Source organism: Apteryx mantelli, chromosome 18, assembly GCF_036417845.1.
Source record: "Apteryx mantelli isolate bAptMan1 chromosome 18, bAptMan1.hap1, whole genome shotgun sequence".
In the NCBI taxonomy this organism is placed as follows: Eukaryota; Metazoa; Chordata; class Aves; order Apterygiformes; family Apterygidae; genus Apteryx; species Apteryx mantelli.
In genome coordinates this window covers 9,564,897-9,574,986 of record NC_089995.1, presented here as the reverse complement: position 1 = coordinate 9,574,986, position 10,090 = coordinate 9,564,897, and the positions used below count along the sequence as shown (strand labels likewise).

The 10,090-nt window shown below is 46.9% G+C and overlaps 1 protein-coding gene across 1 annotated transcript in view; it reads left to right on the top strand.

Annotated features, from left to right (window-relative positions):
* The first annotated feature begins 1,400 nt into the window (after nucleotides 1–1,400).
* The window catches only part of PREX1 (phosphatidylinositol-3,4,5-trisphosphate dependent Rac exchange factor 1), a 180,869-nt gene continuing 172,179 nt past the window's right edge, over nucleotides 1,401–10,090 (top strand). Inside the window, exon 1 of the mRNA XM_067308010.1 lies at nucleotides 1,401–1,565. Within this exon, the coding sequence (XP_067164111.1) occupies nucleotides 1,401–1,565 (165 nt within the window). The remainder of the gene's footprint in view (nucleotides 1,566–10,090) is intronic.

Sequence of the window (10,090 nt, the reverse complement as noted above, 5' to 3'; positions counted from 1 at the left end):
GCAGTATGCATGTGTGCTGGGTGTGTGTGTAAGGGGGTGTTTGTGGTGTGTGTGTGTGGTTTGTGTGAGTGTGCGTGTGGTATGCGAGTGCGGTCTGTGAGACCAGTGTGTGTGAGCGTGAGTGCAGTCTGTGAGTATGTGTGTGCAGGCAAGTGCAGTGTGTGAGTGTATGTGTGAGGGTGAGTGCAGTGTATGAATGTGAGTGTGTGTGTGAGGGCAAGTGCGGTATGTGAGTGTGTGAGGGTGTGTGGTGTGTGAGCATGGTGGGTGAGGGTGCGTGGTGTGTGAACATGTGTCTGAGGGCGAGTGCGGCGTGTGAGGGTGTGTGGTGTGTGAACATGTGTCTGAGGGCGAGTGCGGCGGGTGAGGGTGTGTGGTGTGTGAACGTGTGTCTGAGGGCGAGTGCGGCGGGTGAGGGTGTGTGGTGTGTGAACGTGTGTCTGAGGGCGAGTGCGGCGTGTGAGGGTGTGTGGTGTGTGGTGTGTGAACGTGTGTCTGAGGGCGAGTGCGGCGGGTGAGGGTGCATGGTGTGTGAACGTGTGTCTGAGGGCCAGTGCGGTGGGTGAGGGTGCATGGTGTGTGAACGTGTGTCTGAGGGCGAGTGCGATGGGTGAGGGTGCATGGTGTGTGAACGTGTATCTGAGGGCCAGTGCGGTGGGTGAGGGTGTGCGGTGTGTGAACGTGGTGTGTGAGGGTGAGTACGGTGTGTGAGCATGGCGTGTGAACGTCTGTGTGAGGGTGAGTGCGGTGTGTGAGGCTGGTGTGTGTGAGGGCAAGTGCAGTGGGTGAGGGTGAGGGCGAGTGCAATGCGTGAGGCTGGTGTGCGTGAGGGTGAGCGCAGTGTGTGAGGGCAAGGGCGGTGTGTGAGGCTGCCGTGTGTGAGGGCGAGGGCGAGGGCGAGGGCGAGGGCGAGGGCGAGGGCGAGGGCGAGGGCGAGGGCGGTGTGTGAGGCTGCCGTGTGTGAGGGCGAGGGCGAGGACATTGCGCGTGAGGCGCGGCCGGCGGCGCTGCCTGAGGGCGGCGCTGCCTGAGGGCCGCCCCGCGCCGCCCCCGCCCCCGCCTCAGCGCCCCCGCCCGCCGCGGGCCGGCCGAGCCGCCAGGGGCCGGGCTCCGCCGCCTCCGCCCTCCCCCCGCCGCCGGGGCTTCCCTTCCCCTCTTCATTCAGCGCCGCCTGGGCCGTCGTGCCGCTACGCCGGCATGTCCCGCAGCCGGGCTCCCCTCGGCGACCGGCCCCTGTAGCGCCTGCAGCCGCGCGCGAGGCAGGGCCGAGGGGCGGCGGCGGGAGCGGAGGGTCGTTGCCCGGCCGCGCCGGGCGCCGCGCGGCCATGGGGGGCTCCTGAGGCGGCCGACGGGAAGCGGAACGGCAGCGCTCGCCGCCGGCTCGCCCAGCGGCCGCCACCATGGAGGCGCCGCAGCCGCTGCTGCCGCCGGGCGCCCCGGCGGGCGCGGAGCCCTCCGGCTGCCCCAAGGACACGGACCGCCAGCTGCGCCTCCGCCTCTGCGTCCTCAACGAGATCCTCAGCACCGAGCGGGACTACGTGGGGACCCTGCACTTCCTGCAGTCGGTGAGCGGCGCCGCGGGCCGGGGCAGCCCCCTCACGCGGCGGGGGCGGGCGGGCGCCGGGCCGGGGGCTGCGAGGGCGCCTTGGCGGCGCGGCAGCGCTTGGCGCAACTTGCGGGAAGTGCCCGGGGCCGGGCCCGCGCCGCCGAGGGGATTTTCGGCCGCGGGGGATGCCCGCGGCGGCGGTGCGCGTGTGGAGGCGCGAGCGGGCTCCGCTCCGGGAAGAGCGCGGCCGCCAGCAGCGGCTTTTCCCTCCCGCGCGGCGGGGGAGCACGCGGGCGCCTCTCCGCTGCGCGCCGGCGGCGGCGCCCCCAGCGCGTCTCCTCTTCGGAGCGCCGCGTCCCGCTCGTAGCTGCTTAGAAGTTTCTGCGGCGCCCGGTTGGAAGCTCTGCTCCTGCTGCCTGTCGTTTATAAATAAATACCCTCTGTGTTCTGCTTCAGCGATAAACGTAAACATGTGATGGGGCAGGGTGTGTCGGTGCATGTGGAGGCAATTATACCCGCCCTCTGAAATTATCCACGGACTAGCTCAGAAGTTAGACTCCATCTGGATGTTTCCTTTTTCCTATGTGGACTCTAGATGTGGAATTCATCAGCGTACCACCACTCTCCTGCAAATAACTAGAAGAGCCTGCAGTAAAAGTTACTAGATAACAGATATGCCATAAAAAAGAAGAAGAAGAAACTATTTGATCACATGGAGATCAAGAATCAAAGCAAGGGAAGTCTCTGCAGAGATTTCTAAAAGATTGGACAGGGCAGAAATTCTTTCTGGTGTTTTGCTAGATAAGTACTAAACCTTTGTTTCATCTAAATGGCTTAGACCCTGAACCCTTTTTGACTTGTCTTTCGGGCAAGGTTTTTTGTTTGTTTGTTTTTTAAATTCGGGTTGTCTTCAGTGTTTTTCAGAATCACCCAAGTGGCAAACTGTCTAGCATAAAAGATAAATGAAAAGGACGTGGCTGCTTTGTGAAGTAGTCTCTACTTAAATCCTCCTTTTCTCTCTCGAATAGTTGAACACAGAAAGCCTGTAATTTCTGAAAGCTTCCAATTAAAGTGTCAGTTAGCTTCATTTAAAACTAAGATTCTGTTTCAGTGTAAGGAGATGCTTAAAAAAGCTGCAGGCTGCAAAACTGCCCCACCCTATAGGCAAAACAACAAAAAAAGATCCTTCTCAAAACTCCTCTGTCCTAAGTACTGAATTTGAGATTTTGTCAACTGCAGGCTGGAATGCAGATTCAAACTGCATTTATTTTTAGCTTCAGTTCCTATAGCTAAATGCATTTATGGTATTACTAATGGGATTTTCTTGTATTAGCAAACAAATCTTTTATGTATTTGGACTCATTAACTTGGCAGTTTTCCTGAGAGCAGTAGTGAGTAATATGCCTTAGGTGATGGCGGGAAAAGACAAGGACAGAGTGCACTTGGCTGCGTTCTCAAGACAGCACTGCATGCTGTTGGAGGCCTGCACAGCTGCTTCCTTACTAGCTACTAGGTATAGAATGGCTATAATATTATCTTGAGTGATTGGCTCTTAGGATGCAGTTTTATCCCCCTATAGAGTCTGAGTTTTGGCAGTTAGGTTTGAATAAAGTATTGAGGGATGGGCTATATGATAGATCTCTCCCATCTCTAGGCCTATTTTTATAAGAGCATTCAAATGTAGGCTTAAATTTAAGCATGTGTTGCATGTTCATGTGTCATCCTAAATAATAAGTTTCTTAAACTGTTGACCTAGTTTTTATGGACAGTATCTCTGTACAACTGGATTCAAATTGTTGAATGGTGTTATCATCAAGGAAAAAGGAGAATAAGGGTCTATGGCAGTATGTGAGGGTAAATAGAGCAGTAGTGGGATGAAATTTTTAAAAGTTAAATTTCAAGTGAGAAATACTTTCTGCATAAACTTGGTGGAAGGCAATAGCTCATTACCTTACAACAAAACTGTACAAAGGATAGAATTCTGCCCAGCCTCACACCCCTGGACACATGACATAACAAGCTTTTCACATTTTTACCTGCTAGGATTATATGATCTATGTAGTTGCTGGAATTACAGGTGGTTATAGAGCAAAAGTTTTGCCTTGTGACACTAATAGAAATAATGCTGTTGCACTAGGATCCTGTATTCTTAAATCTGCTTCAGCCCAACAAAAAAAGTCCACTTTCCTCCAATTGGTTTGTTTTTCCCAGTGCTTTGACATTATTGCGTAGGCACTGTTGCTTCTGCCCCATGGATCTTTTTCTTATTTTCTCATGTTCTGTGTGAGTAGCATTTACCCCACTGCAAATTAAATGTGAACGACTACACTTTCTGGGGAACATACCCAGTTAACACTCAAACATGGTTGTGCGATGTTAGTTTTTTTTATAGTGTGAATTATATAGTGTAAAACTGATCATATTTCTATATGTTGTGCAAGCCATTTTGACTGCAGTGGAGAAAAGACTGTGCCGTTCCTCTGTGCAGGACAGAGGTGCTCTCAGGAGTCATCGCTGCCTATTGACATTGACCGTTTTTGATAGCCGCAGGCCTCGATGAATATTGATTTCCATCCGTATTGCTCGGGCTCGACATCCATAGCTAGCCATGCCCCTCGGTATGCATCGCTCCCTCTCGATCTCGAGAGGCACTGAGGCCCGTCCCTTTCCATACCTACTCCTAGGGATTGATAGCACTAGGTCTCCATAGGTATCGGTAGCTGAAGATATGGATCCCTGCCGAGCGCCATCGATACCTCTCGCTCTCGACAGGCATCTATGGCTTTTGCGCTCGAGCCCAGCTTGCTCTTGGTAGGCATCGAAGGCTATTGACATGGATCCATCTCAAGATGGAGCGGCAGGGATGCCTGTCGAATTCCACACCTATTGATAGGGTTCAATATTGAACCGTAGTGATAGGCCCTGAAACCGCTCCTTCTTGACAGACATGCATAGCTTTTGCTCTGGGGCTGATGTTGCTCTCTGTAATTTCACTGGACATTTGGCTCTAACCTGCAGAAGCAGCTCCCACAACTTGGTCAGGTAATTGCAAGTATATACCACCGAACTATGTTCTGCTTGGTATATGTATGTGGCTCTTTTATCTTTCCAAAGACAAACCACCAACTTGTAAATTTTAATATCAGAATGACAGGATATTCTGTTAGCTTTAGCAATTGCTATGTGTTCTGTGCAGGCCTGAAAACTGTTCTTATCAGTCAGGTATCATGTTGGATAAGTAATTGTACCATGATTATTTTTAGTTTTGAATATTATGCCATCCTTTATTTTTATATGAAGATTAGAAATCTTCTTCTAATTTATCATGCATATAAATATGATACGTTAGGACATGTGCCATCAGATAATTTAGCCCACATCCTACAGACTCAAAATATTTATGTTCTGCTACCTTTTCTTGCTTGCTTTGTAGTTGTAATTGATCTAGTATCTCAGGATTTTGTACTCCACCCATCTTGAAATATGATAAGCATGAGGGCCCTTTTTCTTTCATACTTCACAATCTTGTTTGCATCCAAGATTAGGTTTCTGATGCTCAGATAGACAAGCAAACAGACCATTTGTCTCAGCTGTGAGGTGTGGTTTCCTGTCCTGCCCTGTTCTCTGCCTGTTTCACGCTCAGTAGATGCAGATAAACTATGATTTTGGAAGGTGGGCCATATGGTTTGGGTAATGTTTCTTTATTATGAGGCAGCGAAAAGAGCAATTGGAGAGAGGAAGGAGTTGGAAAAGGAAATTTACTCTGAAGAAATCTAAATTAGTTTTGCTGTTCTATTGTTTCAGTCAATCACTCACATGTGCTCACCTATAGTCAGTTGTGACTGTTGCCTGCAGTCAAGATTTTCTACAGTGGAGTCTTACACTACGGGACATTTTTTTCTTAAAAGCCTGGTTTCTGATATTTGTAAGTTTAGGAGCATCACAGCTTTTATTTTAAGGGGGCAAGTTTGTAGCCCTTGTGTTTGTAAAGCAAAGTTTGAAAATATAACACTAGCATAGCTAATAAATGCTTGTGAGATTTTAGGGGCTTGTGTTGTGACTCTTGAAAGTTTGGGGTTGGTAGTGTTGCTAAAAGAATTTTTGCTTTCCTTTCAGACTGAATAAGGGTAGGGCAAAATCAGCTGCTATGGGCTGAAATGCAAATAGATGAAAAGGTTCTTCTGCTCTGGATACAAAGGGAGAATGTGAAGAAGACAGTCTGGATATAGGAAGTGGAACAGAAGTGGAAAACAAAAGCAAAGCAAAACAAAGCAAAGGCTTTGAAAATATTTATTTGTCTTTAGGCTCAGAAAGAGGAAATCTTCAGCTGGTGTAAATCAGTGAAGCTTCAGGGATATCAGTGGAGTTAACGGTTTCTTGTAGCAGAGGAGCTTGATCATAATATTGTTATAAATTAAAAGGTTATTGTGGGGGCAAAAGGATATAATGAAGTATCTCTTTTCTCTCTCCCCTGAAGAGACTTATTTCATGCCTTTGGAAGTTTCCATTGACTCCTATGGTAGTCATTTTCCAGAGCATGCTGAATGCCATTAATATTAATTTGTACTTCCACATGTATTGAAGACAGAGGGATCCTTATAGTTTTTACTTGTTTCTGAAATGCCAGCAAGTAATAGCATCTCCCCTCCCTCCAGAGCAGAGACTGGAATGCAAAAGCGAGTATGGTCTAAGGCAAAACTTCCCAAAGTCTTAGGAGCAGAGAGCTAATGGGATTCTCAGATTTTCTTGCTAACCAGCTTGCATACTTTCTGTCAAACTTTTCACTGAGACACTCTCTAGGTGTTATGTGATTTGCTGGACCACTGGCTATTTCCATCTGGACCACCTGTGGTCTGCAGAGCCCAGTTTCAGAAGCAGAGCTTGAGGATACAGAATTCCAGGGGTCTCCTCTGCACTTAGATTTGTCTGATGACCATAATCTCTTATTTGGAAAATTGGGTGACTAGCCCATGCCTTTTGCAGCAAGGCTTTACAATCAAAGGTGTAGAGGAGCGCAGCAGACTTTTTTTTCTTTTTTTTTTCATACGAAGGCAGATCTTTAGTTATTTTTGCTCTCTAACAGAATATGCACAACAACAATCCCTTATCCAGTTTCAGCAGTTTACAGCCGCACAGGTAAGAATGAAACCTCCTTTCTCTTGCTTCCCTTGGCTCATTCAAGCTTAGTGTGCATCTGATCCTTGTTATCCTTTATCTCAGGCCAACTTTGGTCTTTTTGCATCCTTCAGAATAAGGTATTTGACCTGACTCTGGCTCTGCATTTCTCCCTCCCCTCAATTGTAGGGAGATGATCAATCAGCCCTTTTGCCATTTGTCCCTCCCTCTCAATTCAGGGATGCCAGTTGTTGTCTGAACATGTGTTATGATCTCTGGGGGAGGGCGAGAGCGGCTGCCCTGTGCTTTCCCAGCGCCACACTGGTGCCTCTGCAACAAATCTCTCTTGCAATAGCAGTTCAGCAGCTGGGTGAGTGTAAAAGAGAGACTAAGCTTTGGTGGGAGAGGGTATGTGGATCAAAACGGGAAGCAAGCATCACAGACAGCAAAAATGATTTCAGTGAATTGCTACGTGCATAGCTGAATACAGGGAAACAATTTCTGGCTGATTTTAGTGGAAGGCAGACTGATACCCATTGAGAGAGATTGTTTGTCCCTAAGTACAGGGAGAGAGAAAGTTTCAGATGGTTTTATTACTTTTCCACTCCCCAAATCACATAACATTTGCACCAGGCCTTTAAGGGGTGGGAAGTATGATTCCACAGTTTACCTCATATCATAGAATCATGAAAAATAGTCCTGGAGAGGATCTTGAGAGATCATCACATCACCTTCTGATCTGCAAGAAGGGTTGTTCCTGATGCATAGGTGGTTTATCCTGGTGTTTAGCTGTCCTTATCATTAGAAACGTTTTCTTGATGCCTATCTTAATGTCTCATCTGCCTTTTTGCAGTGGACACAGAGATATCTCTTTCTCTTTGCATCAATCCTTTAAGTAGTTGATGGCTGTTATCACATTTCACTTCAGTCTAGACTAAATTACCAAATTATTTAACTTTTTTTCTCACAAACTATTTAATTTTATTTCTGATAGTTCTTGTGCTATTATCTGGATTGTCTAATCAATCTGTATTTTTCTTGAACTGTAGTGCTCAAAACATAAGTACAAGGCACTGCTGAGTGAGGGAATGGATAACTTCAAATTCTTTGTGCATGATACTCTGGTTTATACAACCCAATTACCATATTGCAGCAGCCTTAGAAAAGGGTTGCCTGAGTCTGTAGCTATATTTGAGGACAACTCATTACTCATACTAGTGATAGCGTCTAGGTGTCTGAATAGAGGATTTAGGGGAGCAGTCTAGTCTTCAGACTTCTGAGATGTATCCTGGAAGGGCAGCACTGAACCTTTCTTCATGGGGAAGAGAGCAATGTGTCTTCAGGCCAGCTTTCCTCTGTTCAGGTGCTAGCACTTCCAGCAGCATCCCACTCTGAGGGGGTATCTCAAGCTTGAAAAAGCAGGATCTCCTGAGTGTAGTGTTTGCCTGCAGGCAGATGAGTTTGTGACAGATGAAGCTTTCGAGAAATAACTTACTTCTGTTGCCTGCCTATTGTTTTCTTCTGGCACTTGCAAGGAAATATAAGGGGCTGTGTGTGAATTTCCCTGTTCTTTTCAGCTGTAGAATCCCTTTTCTGTTGTTTTTGTTTCTAGTCTCAACTGGGTTCTCAGCCTGGAATGTTTTTTTTCCTCATTAAAGGCCTCAGAGTTGTATGAGTTTTAGGTGCACTGTGCAATGACAGTGTATACTGGTTGCTGACAGAGAAAGTGCTGTTGACCCACATATATCTGCTTATCCGCTAGGCCTTTATTATCTGCAGACACTACAGTAAACATCAGTTTTCTCGCACTAAATTAGGATTTAGCTACAAAGGAGAAGGGCAGAAGCTTTGCAGACACTCTCTTTGACCTCTCAGATCTTGTTGGACCAGGCCTTTCCTGTGGTAAAGACTTTAAAATCTTCTGCACTTCATCTCCTTGTTTGAGATACACTTGAAGTTAGCAAATTGAAAGATATTCTGTGGGCTCAGCTAGTTTGTAAATATTTTTCATTTGTGAATAGCAGTTTTCAGAATTACAGAAATCTGGCCTGTGAATCAAATCTTTGATGTTGTCCTGAATGGATATCTCTCCCAGTTTCTCTGACTACATAGCAAGGTTCCTTTGCAGCCACCTTTCAGCCAGGACCTTTTGTTTTGTGCTTTGGATGACATGAAAGAATGTGTAGTTCATTAGTGCTGCTGCTTATTCCCATCCTCTTTGTATTGTGATGGGACACAATCCATATTTACATAACAGTATTTCCGTTAAAGGCCCTGAATTGACAGATGATCCTTTGATTAGTGCAATCAGTAAGGTGGTGCTGTTTCAGAGTGCGTGAAGGCTGTTTGGATTAGGGAGCTAAAAAGTAGGGATTGGAGTTGTTATGTAGGATGAGTGCTGTTTCTTCCTCGGATGTTGAGGTGGCTTCCACCCATCTCCCCCTTTTGTCTCTTTTCATTTCTCTCTCAATATTTTACATTCTGTTTTCAACTTGTGCTGAAGCAACCAGTCTCATCTTTTTAAAAGGATAGAATGGAAGCATCGCTATCTTAACATGTTTCTTATCTACTTGGAAGAGTTCCCATTTAGTAGTGGGAATGACTGCAGCATTCTCAGCCTTTAACAGCTAGGGGCAAGAAAAAGATTTGAAATCTGCAACAATGTCATTTCTCAATCAGCTACAGAGGCTTCATTGTGGAGCAATGCAATTCAGGCAAAGCCATCTCCCATGCACAGAATGAATGCTACATTTAACTTCTCCTTTTCCCTGCTGGATCACAAATTGGGGCTTGGACTTGGGGTTGCACCAGCAGTGTGGCTAAGACCTGAGCAAAATCTTGGACTTAAATGTTGTTGCAGATGAAAACTTTTGTTTGATTGCCTAGCCTTGCAAAGCCCAATTAAAGCTTTAGCCCTGCCTCCTGCATATGTGATTAAGTCAAGTTGCAATGGACTTTCAGAACTGGCCAGTCTGCAACTGTACTGGGAGAGAACCTTATGGCGCTTGCCTTGACCAAAATGCCTGACTGCTAACTATACCCTCCTTCAACCCTCTGTAGAAGCCACTCATTTGATGAGGCCTCAGCTCCCTTTGAACTGCAGATCTCAAGATGAGAGTTAGGGAAAACAGCCCTGTGAGGAGAAAACAGTTCTTTCCCACTTCCTAATGAGCCCTCCTCCTTAAAGTTATAACCCACTACTTACACAGCTGATAGCTGTATGTCAAACCATAAGATAGTGATTGCCCAAAGCCGAATGGGAGCTCTGATAGGTCCCTGAAAACCTGATGACAGAAAGACAGGTATTGACCATTCTGGGCTTCATGATGCATATGTCTAAAAGCCCACCTGCTTTCTTGCCCAAAGCAGCTAGCACAGGGTCTTGTCATGAACTGCTGGGCAATGTGACTTCCTACAGTTCAAGGAACA